This window comes from Diadema setosum, chromosome 20, assembly GCF_964275005.1.
Source record: "Diadema setosum chromosome 20, eeDiaSeto1, whole genome shotgun sequence".
Lineage (NCBI taxonomy): Eukaryota > Metazoa > Echinodermata > Echinoidea > Diadematoida > Diadematidae > Diadema > Diadema setosum.
This window is the reverse complement of record NC_092704.1, coordinates 165,283-186,104: the sequence shown is the minus strand read 5'-3', so window position 1 is coordinate 186,104 and position 20,822 is coordinate 165,283. Positions and strand designations below refer to the sequence as shown.

At 40.8% G+C, this 20,822-nt stretch overlaps 1 protein-coding gene across 1 annotated transcript; it reads left to right on the top strand.

Annotated features, from left to right (window-relative positions):
- The first annotated feature begins 1,130 nt into the window (after nucleotides 1-1,130).
- On the top strand, nucleotides 1,131-10,548 carry LOC140243974 (uncharacterized). The gene is given in 12 exon segments (XM_072323636.1): nucleotides 1,131-1,152; nucleotides 1,841-2,097; nucleotides 2,334-2,635; nucleotides 4,419-4,768; nucleotides 4,771-4,836; nucleotides 4,839-4,886; nucleotides 6,909-7,044; nucleotides 7,730-7,894; nucleotides 8,476-8,618; nucleotides 9,674-9,771; nucleotides 10,295-10,451; nucleotides 10,454-10,548. Coding segments are annotated over 12 exon segments (1,839 nt in total).
- The last annotated feature ends 10,274 nt before the right edge of the window (nucleotides 10,549-20,822 follow it).

Here is a 20,822-nt window from a genome sequence, read left to right as displayed (position 1 = left end):
GCACTCGTTCGCAGTATGACAAAATATATCGTTGACGTAAAAAAAAAAGAAAAGAAAATAGTCTGCCATAAATGACCATACCCAAGACACAGTGTATGCTCGTTTTCTCAGTGGATCAAAATGCATTTCTGAATAGCAAGATTTTACAAGAGAGAAAGCAGCCTCTATCGATTTCTTGTACACACTGCACGTTGCTTCTCTGAAAAACAGAAATTAATGTAAACTAAACATGTTGTGGAGAGATCGTTCCAGTAAAGACCCATTGCATCAGTTTGACTGTCTTGTATGCTATGTTGGGCTTACAGGAGTAATTCAGTGATTTAAAAAAGGAAAATACCAAATTACACTGTTGTAGACAAAGTGTTTGCATACAAATGAAGTTATGTAGTCCAAGATAGTGGGAGACGCAATACAGGGGAAAGGGCAGTGGAGTGCTTCAGTCCCCCATATGTTTTTTGGTTCCTTTAAAGATGGGATAAATAATAAGACAATCGCAACAAAACCCAAGACTTTCTGAACTTTCCAACGATAGTATTGTAATCGAAGCGGGGAGATGGTGGAGGGAAACACCTAAAAGCCCCGGGGATGTTGAATTCATGATGAGAATTAACTGACGTTTGGCACGAATTGCTCACCCAGCCTCAAATTGGTAATATCTTTGTTTACTCAAACACACCTTTGATTTGGAAGTCAGGATGAAGAACGTGGAGCAGATCATGATAATGAATTTCCTGTAAATGCCAACAAAACATTGCGTTACAGTGAGAAAAAGTTCGTACCCGTAAGCTTAGACACGTCTGTGATTTAATACGTCGTGAATATTCCAGCTCAGACACTTTGATAATCATTGTCCAGTTTGGATTACCTTTTTTTAATCATTTACAAACTCTTAGTGCTCTACTCTGTTTCCAATCGCTAATCCACTGGTCGCAAATCGATTATAACGAAGACAACAAATCAAGAACTGTGGTCATACAAGAGTTGCAAGAAACTGAGCAGGAATATCTGTACGCCCTGCTATAGGCAACTTTGTGATGCGATAACTGGAAAATAATTCCAGCTTCCAGGAGTACAGAAACGCTTCACAGATACGTTTTATGTAAAAAGGGAAGCTGCAGGGGATAAAGACAATGACTCGTCGATCCATCAAAGGCAAGCTTCTTGTTGTTTCTCTTTGCTCTCTAATGTTCGGACTTTACTTCTTTCAACGATCAGTGACAGATAACGATCAACCTCTTTGGATACGGATACTTATAGGTGAGTGCCTTTGCTATGTGTGCAGCTAATTGTATATCTCGACGGGCAGGATGACTAGTCTTTCGATGAAAAATGTTTGAGATTCGGTTTATTTTTGCAACCATTAACCAGCTTTTTCTGTCTCTGTGGCATCTTTTATCCGTTATACCTGTTCAGTTACATCCATGGTAAACCACATGTTCAATGAAATCAACACTAGTTGTTGTTTTTTTTTTTCTGTATATCAAACCTATTCCGAGCTGTAGCAGAAGTTTGGCTTAGAATGTGTGATAGAAGATCGATGTAAAGGTCTGGACTCGCAGAATGTATCAAAAGATATATATATATATATATATATATATATATGGGAACACTTTCCACTATAAGGTGAATGAATTGCTCTCACAAATGAAAAGCTTCCCTTGTGAGTAGACAAGGTAGCAATTAATCAACAGTTCATTCGCAAAGGATATAAGTTGGCAGAATCGTTTCTTGTTCTACGTTGAGTGGCTTTTGAAGTCTTATACCAGGGGGTTCCCACCTCCCTGCTTATACTGTCATTATTGATATCAATATGTACCATTTGTCTCCCATGCAACATTAGGAGTTTTTGGGTTGTTGTCCCTCCTGCTATCAGCAGCAACTCTTCGGATGACCACTCTTCGAATGTCTAAAGGCCATACAGTCTTCACCGCATTGACGCACTTTTTCCTAGTCCATCTTACTCTTCTGCGCAACATACTGCGCATGCAAGAACACGTGGAGGCTTGGAAGAACCCACGTCAAATACAAGAGGAATATCTACTTGAAATAATCAAGAAAAATTGTGACACTGTCTATGGCAAGCAACACAAGATAAAGGTTGGTTTACCTTCCACAAAGCGTTTGGTAATTGACTATACTTCGATCCTTGCTCTTGAATTTCTACTCGACCGATGCCTCTCCTCCCCCTCTTCCTTCTCCTCTATAGGCCTATAGGTCTATCTTTCCTCATTCACGTACATTGACACTGACGCTGTCCTGCCCCTATTCCATGTCTTTACAAGCAAGGCATTATCATCATAAGATGTATGTTTACTTCATTTCCTCTGCACTAGGCGATATGTTCCTTGACGGACCTTCAGGAGCAGCAGCCATTGACAGTCTATGAGCGCTACCGCTCCTATGTAGACCGTATGGCTATGGGGGAGAAGGGCGTGCTCACGCAGGAGTTTCCCGAGCGATTTGCCCTCACATCAGGCACCACCGGAAAGTCCAAGATGTGGCCTTACCTGAAGTCGTTCCTAGCTAGACAGTATGGCATATTGTTTGGCCTGACGATGAGGGTGACGTTCGACAATTTTCCCCTGAAGAGCTCGCTACAGCGTGACATCTGGCTGTATACTGCGCCTAAGACTCGGTATTTCGACTTTTTGCTTAATAAACTTTGCGAACGTCCAAACTGTAAAAATATGCTCTTCCACAACTGGTAATTTTTTTGATGAATGATACCTGTAGTAGAAAAAGTCACAAAGATTTACTTTGCAGTAGTAGATCCAGGCTTCTATCAACGTTAGTGATTTGCTGGCTAGCTTTCAACCACAGTCAGAGACTGTAGAATAACCACTGTGCATTGCAACTGATTGACAAATTGCCCTACATCGACGTAAATAAGCACTGAATTGATCAGTGTTTCAGTAGTAGCCATGATAAAAAATCATGGGCGTACATACTCAAGCAGGATTCGAACCTACGACCTCCTGATTACCGGACAGGCGTCATCTCCACTAGACTACCGAGCTTTCGCCCGACAGCAAGTGTTGGTTCTAATCCTTATAGCAGTGATCAGGAGGTCGTAGGTTCGAATCCTGCTGCAGCTGCTGCTCGAGTATGTACGCCCATGATTTTGACCATGGCTACTACTAAAACACTGATTAATTCAGTGCTTATTTACGTCGATGTAGGGCAATTTGTCAGTCAGTTGCAATGAAAACATCTCGGCGGAAGAATTTCATGAATTTTGATAATAAAGCAGTGCCCGCTGCATGCTATAAGGATTAGAACCAACACTTGCTGTCGGGCGAAAGCTTGGTGGTCTAGTGGAGATGACGCCTGTCCGGTAATCAGGAGGTCGTAGGTTCGAATCCTGCTCGAGTATGTACGCCCATGATTTTTATCATGGCTACTACTAAAACACTGATCAATTCAGTGCTTATTTACGTCGATGTAGGGCATTTTGTCAATCAGTTGCAATGAAAACATCTCGGCGGAAGAATTTCATGAATTTTAACCACTGTGCATCCATCCAGGTTAAGAGCGAGATCTACCGCACAGTCATAGTGTCTACTCTTCTATAGAGACTTTAAGGACCTGCACAGGTGAAAAGCTACACCCCTTTGTGATGCGACAATATTGCGCTCCATCATAAAGATAAGCCGGAGCATTGTGATGAAACAAGGGAATATTAGACCGTCCTCTTATATGAAAGTCCTCTTATCAGAAAAAAAAAAAATCTTAATTGGACTGAACGCCTCATGAGAATGTCTTCCGACATGTTACCATAGCAGACCTTATATTCTCAACTGCCTTCTGGCTAAAAGACAAAGGACGCCCCCGCCTCAGGTTCAAAGACACTATCAAAAGAAACCTAAAGATGCGACACAACAACACGGAGTATTGGACAAAACTCTCACAACTGAAACCAGAATGAAGAGCTGCAGTTGAATAGAATATAACTGAAAAATGATGTGGTCAATGCAGCCTGTCAGCATGATATTCATCTCAGCTAAAGTTCTTCTCCAGTTAAGTCACAGCCGATATGAGTGTGTCGCATAACACGACTTTAACATTGTTCCACGTGAATAACATATTGGAACATTTGTATAAACATCTACACTGGTATTATGTCATCTTTGCATAATATATAATAACACTGTTTTAATAATGCACATTAAAAACTTGAGTCTTGATTTGTCTTCATTATCATAAGTCACTACGCACGTCTTGTAATGCGGTATAACCTGTAAAGATGATTTATGTTTCCAATTAACTATCAATGCTTCATTATTTTAATGTGAAATTCACTTCTTAATGAAAATGGTTATGTTGAGATTAACTAATTTTACATCGAGTTTTGATAAAGGAAGGTTGACAGCAGGTTTCATGGTACACTGGACTAACAGACTGGTTTACTTTTTCTGTAGATACACAGACGGCGGATTTCTGACGGGCCCCGGGTCACTCATTCCTCGCTGGATGAAAATGTTTTTAGTGATGACGTCAACCCCACCTGAAGGTTTCTTCATCAGTCGCCCCTTTGAAGCCACCTACATCCATCTCCTCTTTGGACTTCGGGATCGCAACTTGGGAGGAATTCAGGCCAACTTTACTTCCAATCTCATGTCGGCAATGCGTCAGCTAGAGTATTGCTGGCGCGACATCGTACACGACATCGAAAAGGGGTCCATCTCTTACTTGAACCTGGCCTCCGATGTGCAGGAAGCTCTAACCAGAGCCCTCGGGGACGGAGACCCGGAAAGAGCCGATGAATTGAGGCAGAATTTGAAAAAGGCTTCGATGGTATCATTCGTAGAGTGTGGCCTCATATTCAATACATCAACGCAATGACAGCGCCGGACTGCGAGAAGTGCTTCTAGATTCGTATGCCAAAGGTATTCAAAAATTAATAAATCTTCATGTGATATAAACCACTTGTGGAAATGCATATCTCCGAAGTGAAAGGGTGCAGTCGCTTTTGTTATTACTTGTTGATAACCAATTTAAGTTGTATTTTTGCGTACAAAGATATTTTGAGCTACCTAATTCGATATTTTGAATATTTTGCATGACTCGTATACTCATGTTACATCAATGACTCTTAACGGGTCAACAGGAAAGGTAAAAGGCAGAAGGCACGAGTCACTCAGTATGCTGAATTTAAAAAATCACTGACGTCACAGGTTGAAGGTTAATGCCAAGGGGAGACGTACTCCCAAGCAAAGGCGCCGGAAGCGGGGGGGGGGGGGGGGGGGGGCAGGCGTGGCACTTGCCCCCCCCCCCCCAAACAAATATTGGGGGGCAAAACGAGTTTTTGCCCCCCACCCCCCCCCCCCCCCAAGTGCCCCCTGTAACAAATAATTAATCACTGATTTAAAGACCAAAATGAACAATAAAGGCATATTTCTTGTGTAAATGTTGTCATTTCATAACTGAAAATGCAAAATTTTTCGCCCCTAACGGGGCGAAAATTATAACACACTAACAACGTACATTATTGTATCTATACACTAATAATAACTTATGAGTAAATCTAGTATATAGATGGTAGCCTCGTGTCCTCGAGTGTGCCCGCTGAAACATACCTTTAGTAAACCTTACATTTTTCATTTTCTTCTTTGCTTTCTAGCAGTATAAGAATATTTTTTATTGTTGGAACGATGCGATCATGTTTAAGCTTTTAATGAGTACATTTCAGATAAATTGCAAAGTAAAAGTGGCTCGCTCGTTCTGCCCGTACTTATAGTAAGATGAAAAGTCTTCATAAGTTATTATCACAGTCATTCGCCGTGATTTCTTTTACTGTGTTTATTCCCTCAGAAATCTAATCTAAAATGCTCTATAAAAGCAACTTTTATACTCTGTTTTTACAAAAAGTCCCTACCGTGGGAGGGGGTATCCCCATCCCACACCCTCCCCCGCTCGGTCGCTTCGCTCCCTCGACGAGGACCTCACACCATCACATGATATACCCACGTATGTTAAGATCATAATAGTCCTTCCAACTGATTTTTTTTTTTCAATATGTTAATTACCTAGAATTTGCTTTTAAATGTTCTATAAACGCTACTTTTATACTCTGTTTTTACAAAAAGTCCCTACCGTGGGAGGGGGTGTGTCCCCTCCCACACCCTCCCCCCACTCGGTCGCTTCGCTCCCTCGCCGAGGATCTCGCACCATCACATTATTAATGTACTCCCGTATGTTATGATCATAGTCCTTCCAACTGATTTTTTCAATATGATAATTCCCTAGAAATTTGCTTTAAATTCTCTATAAACGCGACTTTCATACTCTGTTTTTACAAAAAAAAAGTCCTTACCGTGGGAGGGGATATCCCCCCTCCCACACCCTCGCCGAGGATCTCACACCATCACATTATTATGTATACTCCCGTATATGTAATAATCATAGCCCTTTACACTGATTATTTTTCACTATGTTTAATTCCTTAGAAATTTGCTTTTAAATGGTCTATAAACGCGACTTTTGTACCCTGTTTTACAAAAGCTCCCTACAGTGGGGGGGGGGGGGGATTCCCCTTTCCACCCCCCCCCCCCGCTCGCTTCGCTCCCGCGACGAGGATCTCACATCGTCACTAATGTGCCCCCGTTGAGATTTTGCCCCCCCCCCCCCCCCCCCCAAAAAAAAAAAAAAAAAAAAAAAAAACCAGAAGTGTTCCGGCGCGCTTGCTCCCAAGGGGTCTATCTATTGTCATAGTATAGTCATAGTTTTATGTCTTGGAATACTGTCATGACAATAACGTGAATGTAATGTTGACGAGTAAGGCCTATATCTTTAAGATCATTAATTATTGTCTAAGCTAAATGTAGTACCTTTATCGTCAAATATTTGACTATAAAGGTGTATGCCAATCACTGCCTGCTTTCTTTTTTCTCCATTTCAAACTTCTAAAGACATTCCTATTTTCGCTCCTGGTTACGGGGCTACTGAAGGCATCATGGGAATTAACCTTTGGCCCACTTCCGGCAAAGATGAATTCGTCCTCCTGCCTGGCCTCACTGTATACGAGTTCATCCACGAAGACAACATGCAAGTCTTGATGAGTATCATCTCGCTACATTGACAGCGCCCTCATATAGGCAAAAGGGTGTAAATTCTATGCCAAAATTTACCTCATCTGTCTGCTGCATTCATCCAAATTAGAATTATGAAGTGTTTGTATGATTATGCCTCGATTGGTGGAAAGGAAAGAGTCCTTGCTTCAATGTTTGTGCATGTATGTTTAATGTTCATGCGGGGCCTCCACGGACAACAGTATTCAACTCACTAATAATTTGAGCCACCCTGTGAAAATACGAGTGGACAAAATAAGACGAATAAAAGCTAAAGCAATTAAAGCTTTATCAATATAGCATTTCGATGACATCTGATACAAACTTGATTAAAAAATCTCGGATGATCCATAAAATTCATATTATTGAATACATAAAAATTCCCAATGCCATTTACAACTGCATTACAAATTACAATTTTCTTTTTATTAGAAGTGTTAGAACAGTGCAGACGACGTTTTCTGACACATTTAAACTTTATTGATTGATCATTAGATATGAGCTAACTCATATTAATCGGTATATCATATCATTTATACTATTTCTTTGTCTTCATTTTTTTTTTTGGGGGGGGGAGGGAACTTTGTGCGCCTCATTTTCTAGATAATTATTGTAGTGCCGAGTTTCTGAGAGCCTTATTTATTTGTCCACTACGAGTGTAGGAATGACGAGGACCCCCAAACAATCCTCATCGATGAGCTAGACATCGGAGGCGTCTATGAGTTGGTCATCACACAGAGCTTCGGCATTTATCGGTTCCGATGTGGTGACGTCATAAGGGTGACTCGTTTCCACCAAAATACACCAGTGATTGAATTTATGTACAGGTAGGTCTTTACATTGTGAATCATATCCCGCATAAAGCCTACCATATGCCTAATATACGGTAAATCAGAATCAAAAGTACCTTTCTGAAAAGCATAGAGCTACAAGAACTCTATGGTAAGAATAAATTGTTTGTAGGGCCTATCAATTTACCCCGAATTCTATTCCAAAGAGAAAATACAGGACGCCATTTTTCAATACTAACCATATCATTAATGCATTATTATGTGAGTCCACACAAAAGCAAAATGAGCAGAGACGTAACAGAAAGACGAACACACACACACACACACACACACACACACACGAGTATTAATTGATAATTGTTAATATGTGGTAATATTACGTTTGGAAAGAATCTTCGTGCATACAAAGATTATGGCGCTACACTCAAATTTATTATTATGTTTATCTGACGTACCTCCTGAGATGGTAGGCCTTCCGCTATAGAAATATTGAGACTATTGAAATATTACATACGTAAATACACATTAAATTGGACACAGTATTTGCATTTCAACTATTCTAACGCTTAAAAGGCGACTATTCTCTGTAATTTTGTAATTTTTCGTGACTTCCTAAGGTCTGGACAAATGTTGAATGTAACCGGAGAGAAGGTTGACCAGCGGATGGTCCACCAAGCAGTGACTACCGCTGTGGGCAGCTGGCCTACGGTCAAGATCCAGGACTACGCCGTGGCGGAGAGCTCTCTGCTAGAAGATCTTGGTGGGCATCCGTCCTGTTAACCCTTTTCGTGCCAACAAATTGTTAAGGCTGATGTGTGAATCGTCATTCACATTGTTACTTTTAGTAAACATATACTTTATTTATCAGTACTTGTGTAGAACAAGGTTTTCATAATACAAGGTGAAATGAACAAATTACATTACACACCATGAATAAAAAAAAAAAACAGAGCATTACTGTTTGAACCATATGTACAGTGTAGTATACATCATTATCCTTTAATTCAGAGATAGCCAACCAAAGTGGACACAGTTAAAAATAATCTCATGATGACGAAATGAAAAACAAAATGCACAGATCTATGTTAAAAAATGTTAGTACAATTGTACCGCTAAATTGTTACTTAATTCTATTGTATACTTGACAATGATTTCGTAAAGTAGAAGTAAACACAATACGCAAAATTCCAGAGAAAGTGAAAGTATAGCCATGACTATGTACATAGCAGTTATAGCCATCTTTGTCGCACCCCTCTCTATCCTTCCTCTCCTTCCTTGCTTCTTTTATTGGTTGTCAGTGGACAAGTTTACACTGCGCAGGCAAACACGGCTGTTCTCAGGATTTTTTTTTTTTTTTTTTTTTTGGGGGGGGGGATGTGTTCAAACTTGGATGGAGTACTAGTAGTCCCCTCTTCAACGATCTAGTTTACATTTCTGGTAATATTTGAAAAAAAAAAATCTACATTTCAGTGAATAGAATTGTGACGGATATCGTGATCATGCACATTATATTCTCTCATCCCCGTGGATAGCGAAAAATTATAATTAACAAACACAGAAAAAAAAACACAGAAGTAAGTAGTTTTAGTATTAAATCTAATATCTGAGTCTAAAGAAAAAAAAAGGGGGGGTGAAAATCCAAAATGTGTATGTGGGTGAGGGATGGCTGCTGCATGTCCCCTATACCCCCTCCCCGTGCCTACGGCCATACCTATGCAGGCAAACCGGTGTGACTTTCAAGTCGTCTTAAACTCCTTTTGCAGCTCAAAGTAGGATTTACAACACCAGTTACTGGTTCTGTTTTCATCTCTTCAGACCAGCGAGAAACATGCACGAGTTCGTACTACATCGTCTTCATCGAACTGGACCGCGAGCCTGAATTCGGTGTCATCGATCAGGAGCAGTACTGCCTGGTGTGTAATAATGTTAAATCATGCTGATTGCTTTATGGCTTTTGTGATGAATAGAAAAGATACATATCTTAAACAGTTTTTTTTTTTCAAGTCCTGTAAAGATAGCCGCGCTTTTCAAAACGGCACATCGTGCAAAGATTGTTCCACTGTGATAGTAAATATCTGACGCCTGCATGGAGTGTGCCTTCTTTCCATGCTGAGCAAACTATCCAAAGGACGAAATCTCACCCTGTGTCTGAGTTTCTAGTATAGCAGCCCCTTCACATCACCCCATCCTCACATTATGATGCATCTGTATGCTCGCTCATGCTCAGCCACCATAGAAAAGTCAATACCGCCAGATGGCAAACAAATCCGTTTTTATTCAATGAAGTACTCGGTATCAATCGTTTAGTCGTTGTATTCACTTCTTAAACACACAAACGATGACATTAAGATATGGACTCAACAAAGACTGATCAATTCAAGACAACTTAACATTATTTCTTGCCATTGAATTATTCGTTTTTTATATTTTTGGCAGATTGACGAAGAACTTCGCCAATTGTCCGCAACCTACCACTTGTATCGTGAAAATGGTTCTATAGCAACCCCTAGTGTTCATATCGTGAAACCCGGCACATTCAATCTCCTTCACGACTTCATATTGACCAACAGTACGACGGCTGCTAATCAGTACAAAGTCCAAGGAAGCTTCGCACCCCTCAGACGTTACGCCTCATGCTCGACAACTCCGCACAGCGCTCCAATAACTTCGGAAGAATGTCTGAAATCTAGGACTCACGCACGAAGGGAAAAGTTGCCTAATCTGCCCGACGTTCAAAGTTTACAAACACAGATGCAAATCCATGAATTGTTATGCACGAAGTCAATAAAATGTATTTTATTCGAATTTGTCAGGGATAGTGATTACACTAGGTGCGTGTATACCTACTAAAATGTAACAATCACTCCTACGAGAGCCTGTCTGAGCAATGATAAAGATAACATAGCAAGAAATCACGTGGACGTGATTGATACAAGATTCCGATTATTTCCAGAATTGTTTGAGCAACGTGACCATCGGGGAGTAGTTCTGTGTGTCGTTGTTCAGCCCATTTTAGCATGGTGAGCCATGCTAATATCCATCATATTTCGAGCTATGATACCAAACTCATTTTTATAAGGATCGACAGAAGGTGGATAGATTATGAGATGACTGAGTGGATGAATAATCGTAACAACGAGGGTCGATGAACTTTACCAAAGTTCAACGAATGAGTCTGTCCTACTGTATGAAACTGCAATTGTCTAACATAATTAGAATTAGATATGTAACATAATTTAATGCGTGCATTTTTCTTGTTTAAATTCGTGTGGATATCGTCTCCCCTTTCCACCATGCATTTTTCTGTGTGTTCATACCAAGATATGACACCCATTGTCCCAATAAGTAATGATCTAGTGTTGTAGAAAAAAAAAAAAAAGATTTGCGTTTAAAGCACTCATTGTTATTTCATTTATCGTGTATAGATTGCTGGTTTAGATGGATTCTATGATTTCATGAGCAGTTCGTAAATTCTAAATAGCCATATGTTACGTTTTGCAATTTGTATGATTTTACTGTGAACTGAATGTATTTCAGCTTCTGAGCTGCTTTTTTTTCGCTGAATAAACCCCATCGATTCAATTTAATTAAATGATCATACTTATTTGGAAATACAGTGTATTTGATAGTTCTATTATTTGTGTGTGTGTGTGTGTGTGTGTGTGTGTGTGTGTGTGTGTGTGTGTGTGTGTGTGTTTGGTGTTTATTTTTAAATGTACGGTAAGGACACCTTTGAAAATCAGCCCTATAAAGGGAAATCCGTCCGATGAGTGGAAAATTAATTTAAAAAAGATGATTAATATATTCACGCCGATGTGATAAATTACAGTTTGTTAATTTCCAAGGCCGACCAAAAACCAATCCGCTGCCATTTGTTGGTGTTGTCATTACTCGACTCATGGAAAGGAAGGGGGGGGGGGGTGTGGAGCCGGGAAATGTGCAAACGCCGGGAAATGTGCAAACGCCGGGAATTGTGCAAACGTCTCGCCGGGAATTGTGCAAACGCCGGGAAATGTGCAAACGTCGTGCCGGGAAATGTGCAAATCTCTAAATTTCATCAACGGGAAATGTGCAAACGTGACGCCGGGAAATGTGCAAATGTTCAATTTTGCCGGGAAATGTGCAAAACGTCGCCGGGAAATGTGCAAACCATTCATTTCACCTATATTATGTAGAGATGGAAGAGAAACTCTCAATCAAAGCTGCGCACGAACCATTACCATCTTTACCACCTGTCTTAACGACCATCTGTCTTGTTTTTTTTTTATTACATTTTCAGCATTTTCTTGCAAACCCTACGACGAATTTTCACCAGATTTGGCAGATAACATCTTAATGGTGATATGATCGTAATTTGTCAAAATAAGCCCCCCACACCAGTCCTAAGGAGGGGGGGGGGGAGGAGTTGAAGCCTCAGAGTCCCTAAACGCTTGATTTTTTTTTCTTCATCTGTCGAACCGAAAAAGAAAGAGCTAATTAAGTTAGTGCTATGAAGACATTAATGACTAAAATTTCATGTTTGATTATGGCGGACCCAGGAGTGCCCTGATCGGGGTGAGGGGGGAGGGGGGGGGGGGTTAAAGCTTCACTTTTGACATCCCAAAATCTGGATTTAAAAAAAAAAAAAATCTTTTTCTGTCAAACCGAAAAAGATAGAGCTAAGTTAGTGCTATGAAGACATTAACGTGATTAATGAATGAAATTTCATGTTTGATTACGGCCGATCAAGGGGTGCCCAGATCGGGGGGGGGGGGGGGGGAGGGGGTGATGGGTGGATGGGGGATATTCCACATTTTTAGCATCTTCTTGAAATATCTATGAGAGATTTTCACCAAACTTGACAGATAGCAAGATTATGGTAATAGTTATGATCTTAATTTGTTCAAATGAGCCCCCCCCCCCTTCCCCCACCGCCGAAGGGGGGGGGGGGGGGGGCTGCGGGGCTAGGGTTGAAGTTTTAGCGTCCCCAAAACTAATCTTTTTAATCTTCTTCTGTCAAACCGATAAAGATAGAGTTTAGTTAGTGCTATGAAGACAGAGTTAATGAATGAAATTTCATGTTTGGTTATGGCGCGGATCAAGGGGTCTCCAGATCGAGGGGGGTGAGGGCAAGGAGAGGAATTTTCCACATTTTCAGCATCTTCTTGAAAAATCTACGACGGATTTTCACCAAAATTGGCAGATTGCCTCTTTACGGTGATATGCACTTAATTTGTTAAAATGAGCCCCCTCACATACACACACACACACATACCGCTTAAGGGGGGGGGGGGTTGAAGCCTCGGAGTCCCTAAACTCAATTTTTATCTTCTTCTGTCAAACCGGGAAAGAGAGCTTAGTTAGTGCTATGAAGACATTAATGCCTGAAATGTTATTTCACGTTTGATTGTGGCGGATCGAGGGGTGTCCTTATGGGGAGGGGGTGAGGGGGAGGAGGGGATTTTCACATATTCTGCATCCTCTTGAGAAATCTTTGACGGATTTTCACCCAACGTGGGAGGTAGCATCTCTAGTGTGATAGAATCCCACTTTGTTCGAAGGGGCAACAAGTCCAAGTTGTTACCCTTCCCAAAGCTAGGGATAAGACCAGGGTAACCCCCACGTCATTTAGTAAGCAGACGTGAAATTTCATCAAAGTATAGATCTACCTTCTAAAAATGTGATAAGAATGTGTTCTATTACTCTTGGTCGTATAGAAAATTCTTTAAAAAGTATGTATTCCGGTTTTTTTTTTTCATATGTATAGGGTTTTCAATAAAATTCTGTATTCCACCCGAACGACCCCACCCCGTCGTCTTGGTCCCTTTCAAGTTCAAGGGGCGGAGATGGGGTGGGGGGGGGGGTCCATCTCCTCCCACCTTAGGGTTTGGGGCAGTGCTCATCTAAACAAATTGAGGTCATTTTACCAGATAAATACGCTACGCTACGTTTCAAGCTTGGCAAATATCTATAAGGGTTTCAAGAAGAAGCTGAATATGTGACAAATCCGCCTCCGCCGCACTTAACATTTATTCATGAATTAACTTACCATAACAGGCACCAGCACTCTATTAGCTCTATCATTTTTGTATAGTTTTTTTTTTTTCAAAGCTGATATATGATTTCATTATCCGAGGGATGCGTCTTGAGTTTTCAGGAAAAAGACAAAAAATGTGAAAATTAAGCCTCCCTACCCACTCCCCTTTTTGGGCATCCCTTCGTCTGTCATAGTAAACTTGAACCTACATCATGCATTATCTGTATATACAGTACTATCACCATAAAGAAGCTATCTGCCAAGTTTGGTGAAAATTCGTCATAGATTTTTCAAGAAGATGGAGAAAATTGTGAAAATCCCCCTCCTCCCCCTGGTTACAGCTCGTTATTCCGAAGGTTCGTTATTCCGAATGCTCTTTATTCCTAAGATTCTTTATTCCGAAGGTTCATTGTTCCGAATTTCGTTTACGGATTAACCAGTCTTCGGAATAACGAACCTTCGGAATAACGCCACAAATTTTCAGATAAACGAACCCTTTTTCATTTTCGGATTAACCCTAACTTACCTGGGCTATTTTGAGAGCTTGAATTCCTGGGGGGGGGGGGGCATTATGCCCCCCTTCAGAAAATTTTGAATGAACATAAAGCCGGATGTAATCTACAAGATTGTTTAGTTAAATTATCAAAAATTTGCATTTTCTATTTTAGATAAATTAATTATTCAAATATATACAAAAAACACATTTTCGTCTGTAATTGCTTATAAAAGCTTACGGAATGCTGATTTTTGGTGTTAATATTTCTAGTGACATTCCAAACATTTTGTGCGTTAAAAAAATCAGTATCAGAATTATTTCTTATGTTTTTTATTGTTTTATCAATTTTTTATATATTTCCTTGTTTTTCGAACTTTTGTTTTCGTAGTTTTTATCAGCAGAATTTGTCATACAAATTTTTGAAGCATAGTTATGTTAAAATAAATTGATTTCATCCATTGAATTTAAAAATATGAATTTTTATATGAATTAATTGAAAAAAAACACAATTTGTATTGACTTTGTACACAAAATCACGTTTTTGAGCATTTTGGGGTTGAAGAAAAATTTTTGAAGGGGCGTGGCTTCGGAACGGTATGCCCGGGCGCGACAAATTTGGTCTCAAAAGTTGTGCGCGACTTGAAATTAAAAAGTCAGCTAGCGACGCGGTCAAAAAAAAGAAAAAAATTGCGCGCCGGAATGGTCGCGGAATTCGTCGAGGGGGGGGGGATTATGCCCCCCCCCCCCCCCCCCGGGTAAGTTAGGGTTAACGAACCTCTAGGTATAGGGACTTTGCGTGTTCGGATTAACGACCCTTCGGATAACGAACCTTCGGAATAACGAACAGCACCCCCTCCCCCTCACCCTCACCTACCCCCGATCAGAGCACCCCGAGAACAAGAGAATAGAGACTCTGAGGGTTCAACCCCCCCCCCTCCTCGACGGCGGGGGGGGGGGGGATTCAATTTAACAAATTAAGAAAATCCGTCATAGATTTTACAAGACTATGCAGAAAATGTGGAAAATCCCCTTCCTCCCCCTCACACCCCTTACCAGGGCACTCAATCCTGGACTCGTCATAATCAAACCTGAAATTTTAGTAACTATATTGTCTTCATATAACGTAGTTCCATATTCTTCGGTTCAACAGAAGAAGATTACAAATTCCAGAGTTTAGGGACCTGAAACTTCAACTCCTCCTCCCCCCCCCCCTCCCCTTTGCGGTGGGAGGGGGTGGGGCTCATTTATTTTTACCATATACATGCGTAAGATCATATCACCGTATAAAGATGGTATCTGCCAAGTTTGGTGAAAATGCTTCTTGAGATTTATCAAGAAGATGCAGTAAATGTGGACAATCCCCCTCCTCTCCATCACTTCCCCTCCCCCACCCCCAATCAGGGCACCCCTGGATCCGCCATAATCAAACATGAAATTTCAGTCATTAATGTCCTCAAGGCACTCTATCTTTTTTTTTTTTTTTTTTTTTGTTCGACAGAAAAAGATTTTTAAAAAAATCCAGAGTTTAGGGACTCTGAGGCTTCAACTCTCCCCCCCCCCCCCTTTTTCGGCCGGGGTGGGGGGGGGGGGGGAGGATTGGGGGCTAATTTCAATTCATAAAGATCATATCACCGTAATGAGGCTATCTGACAAGTTTAGTGAAAATCTGTCCTAGACTTTTCAAGAAGATACTGACAATGTAGAACATCTCTCTCCTCCCTCATCCCCCCCCCCCCCCGCGATCCGGACGCCCCTGGATCCGTCATAATCAAACATGCATTTTAAGTCATTAATGTCTTCATAGCACTAGTTTAGGGACTCTGATGCTAAATTTGAAGACTCCTCCCCACTTATAGCCCCGTGCCCTGCATCAGGATCTGCCATTAAACGTACTCCTGTCATCAATATCTTTAAAGAACCAACCTGGCTCATTCTTATTTGGTTATATAACAATACAAGAAGAATTTTGATAATACCGTAGTTCTGGGACTTTGAGACCCCCTCCCCTTTTTTTTGGGGGGGGGGGGTGGCTACTATATAAACAAATTGAGATCATATTGCCATAATCGTGCTACCTGCTAATTTTGTTCATGGGCAGAAGTTCATGGGCAGAAGTTCATGGGCAGTTCTGATATGGAGTTTATCTGCTATCTTTATACACAATATCGCTAAAGTAAATGATTTGCACATTTCCCGGCGACGTTTTGCACATTACCCGGCAAAATTGAACTTTTGCACATTTCCCGGCGTCACGTTTGCACATTTCCCGTTGATGAAATTTGCACATTTCCCGGCGAGACGTTTGCACATTTCCCGGCGTTTGCACATTTCCTGGCAAGACGTTTGCACATTTCCCGGCGTTTGCACATTTCCCGGCGAGACGTTTGCACAATTCCCGGCGTTTGCACATTTCCCGGCGTTTGCACATTTCCCGGCTCCACAGGGGGTGGTCATCCTAGGACATTCTGATCGGGACGATCCCATTCGTATATCACTGTAGGCCTATACATCTGTAATAAGGCTTATCCTCCCTCATTGCTCGTGTCTACAGCGTACCTCATGTAGGCCTACATAACGCGTTCTAGAACAGCACGACTAAAATGAACTCCCGTACACTATACATTGCTTTACTTTCAATGAATTCAAAAACATTTTGTTCACCTCCAAAGGAAAATTTTTAGGGTTGACTACACTCAGCACACAGTCGTTTCATCCTGACTGCAAAGTGATTTTTGACACTTACTAGTATGTGTTTTGGCCTACGCGCAGTGTTCGCGCATGTGTGGGTATGTGCCAGATTGTGTCGTGCAGGTTTTAATGTGATACGTTTTCTTTCTTTTTTTATGTGTGTATTTTAGAAACACTGATATGACTCCAATAAATTATACATAGAATTGCAGCTTATATATTACAGCTGTATTTGCATCTGTCTTGTCATTTGCAGCATGTCAAATCGAGAAATAACGCTTAATTCCGAAGTTTAAAAACGTATTTGCCAATAATCTTAGCAGATCAGATGGTTGCTTATTCCCTTTATTAACCCCCGAGAAAGACCTCGAATTATTAGTAGTATTATGAAAGGTGATCGATTTGTCTCTGTTTTTAAAATGTTTTTCTCTTTTCCTCTCCCTCTCTTTCAACGTCTTTTAATGCATGATTCACGACAGTCCCTAGTGTTCTCGCCTAACAACCAGTGAAGTTCTAACACTGGTTCTATCAAAGGATCTTCAACATTCAACATACGGAAAGAATGAAACGAAGCGTAATAATGCAGCTACAGTGGACTCCTCTTATAGCGGCAGTTTTCTTTCGTTAAATCGATATATCATTAAAACCGAACAAATGAAAAATAAAAACAAAACAAAAATGAGCGGATAATGTTGCGTTCTAAATCTTTACTTCTTTGTAATCGGAATTTCGTAATAACCACGTTCGTTATAACAGGAGGGCACTGTATAACTCGTATTGCGACTGGTTAGGTATGGCTTGTGCCGAAAGGGTGGGTTGGGTGGTGGCGCGTCGCGTTAATGGGAACACCACCCTTCGTCCAAAGCCCCCCCCCCCCCCCCCCCGGTTTTGCCGAAAGGGTGCGTTGGGAGCGTTGGGTAGCGTCGCGTTGACTGGAACCCCACCCTTCGTCCAAAGCCCCCCCCCCCCCCCCCGGTTTTGCCGAAAGTGTGCGTTGGTACTTTTTCTCACGTAATATTAAAAGACGAGTTTTGAATTTATATTTTACCTTAAAACAACCATTTCAAAGAGGCTATCGTCCGGATCGGTTTACACTCTATTACCACTTGGTCTACAGCCAGTTGGTCTAATAGACTGTTTAATATCAGTTGGTCTAATAACCAGTTGGTCTAGTCATCATTTCGTCCAATTACTGTTTGGTCTAATTGTTATTTGGTTTAATTTCTATTTGGTCTACAGTCAATTCGTCTAATAATAGCCATTTGGTCTAATTGTTAGTTGGTTTGATTTCTATTTGGTCTACAGTCAATTCGTCTAATAATAGCCATTTGGTCTACTTTTGGTCTATTGTGAGTTGGTCTAATAAGCCAGTTCGGGGTTAGCTCATTGGCACATCGGTACAAATGACCTTTCTTCTTTCTCAGTTGATTAGGCACTCCACGAGTTTTCAAGCGAGAGAAGGTATTTCAGCTTACCCGACTTAACAATTTATGGAATTCATCAGTCAAGTTCAAACAAAGAATGAACTTGCGTAGACCAGGTGGCCAGAATGATCCATCAATTAGCACTTTGGAAAGTATCCATTTCATTATTTTACATTGAATGTATGAACAATCTTTTTCTATTGATATTGTCAAATATCACTTTTGCTGTCAGGTGGATGTGCTGGCGAGCACCACTCATAATGATCACTTGAATAATCATTACATCACAGATGCTTATCTCAGTGAATAAAAACCAACATGCTCTGCCGGTACAGAACAGATGACCTTTTTCTGCTCATGCTCAAAGTGGAACCCCGAACTGGCTTATTCCATTTCGTCTAATCATCAAATGGTCTAAAATAAAACCAAATTTGTCCAATATAAATTTAGTGTACACATCAATAAAAAGGGCCCCCCGCCAAAAAAAAAAAAATAAAATAAAATAAAAAATAGCCCAGTTGGTCATACAGACGAAACGATGATTGGACCAAATGGTACCTGATTAGACCAGGAGGCTGGATATTAGACCAAATGACAATAAGATCAATGGTTATTAGACTAAATGGGTGTAGACTAAATGATGATAGACAGAGGCTAGACCAACTGGGCAATTGACCAAAATTAATGATGTGTACACCAAATTTATATTGGACAATTTATTTTAGACCATTTGATGATTAGACGAAATGGAATTAGACCAACTCATGATAGACCAAATTGGTATTTGATGATATAAATGGCTATTATTAGACGAATTGACTGTAGACCAAATAGTAATTAAACCAAGTATCAATTAGACCAAATAGTAATTGGACGAAATGACGACTAGACCAACTGGTTATTAGACCAACTGATATCAAACAGTCTATTAGACCAACTGGCTGTAGACCAAGTGGTAATAGAGTGTAAACCGATCCGGACGATAGCCTCTTTGAAATGGTTGTTTGAAGGTTAAATATAAATTCAAAACTCGTCTTTTAATATTACATGAGAAAAAGTACCAATAACGCACCCTTTCGGCAAAACCGGGGGGGGGGGGGGGGCTTTGGACGAAGGGTGGGGTTCCAGTCAACGCGACGCGACCCAACGCTCCCAACGCACCCTTTCGGCAAAACCGGGGGGGGGGGGGGGCTTTGGACGAAGGGTGGTGTTCCCATTAACGCGACGCTCCACCACCCAACCCACCCTTTCGGCACAAGCCGTTAGGGCATCATCATTTGTGCCAACCCTGTCATCAATGTGTGTTTACAAGACTCACCTGCAATCACAGACAGATAGACAAACATCAACAGCTGGGAAAACCCACTGAACTTGAAGAGCTCGGTGGGAAAACCCGAGATAATAATGAAACCACGTGATCAATACTTAATTGCAACATAGGCGGGGAATTTCCACAGTTATCCTAATTAGTAACGAGACAGTTTCAAAATCACCATTTGTCCCAGTTCATCCTAGGAGGGTAGACCTCTCATTTGCTGGTAAGAATTATTTTTCTCACTTCTCAGTAGCTAATCGTTCTTTATCTTTATTTTTGTATTTTCTTGCCTTTGAAACGGGGTTCGCTGAAAAGGTTATAGGCACACCGTCAAATGTTGTTCACAGATAGCCAGAAACAGACTGGAAATAAATACTAGCTTAATATGTTACATGTAATTCCTGTTACACCAACGGCTAACGAAATTTCATTAAAACAAGAAAGGTGTTATAATGGTGCTATAATACCGTGGTCAATAGTATATATAGTAGACACACATACACGTTGATATGGGTCCAGGGCAATTACCCCCTGGGCAATTACCCCGGACCGGGCCTTCCCCTGACCCTAACCCCAATCCTAATCCTGAACCTAATCTTAACCCTTACCCAAATTCTAACCCTAAACCTAACCCTAACCCTAATCTTTACTCTAACTTATCACTAACCAATTTTAGCAAGGGGGTATTATTGCCCTCTGGGGGCAATTACCCTGATTATACGCACAAATTTTTGTCTATGTATCTAAGGAAAAAGAGATAGAAGGAGATGGAGAGACATTTTGATATGCATTTTCTCTTTTAAGCGCAAAGAATCATATATTTCATAATATATAGGAGGAAGCTATTTTTATGGGTTGGACGTGATATCAACAAGTGTGTGGTTCATGAAATAAAAAAGGATGAGTATAAATAAGTATGTCTACAAAGAAGCTGTAATAAATTCTGTTACTAGTATGTGTTATTATACTTTCATTTCATGCAGCATTACTATACGGCGAGAATAGAATAAGTGGCTGCAGCAATC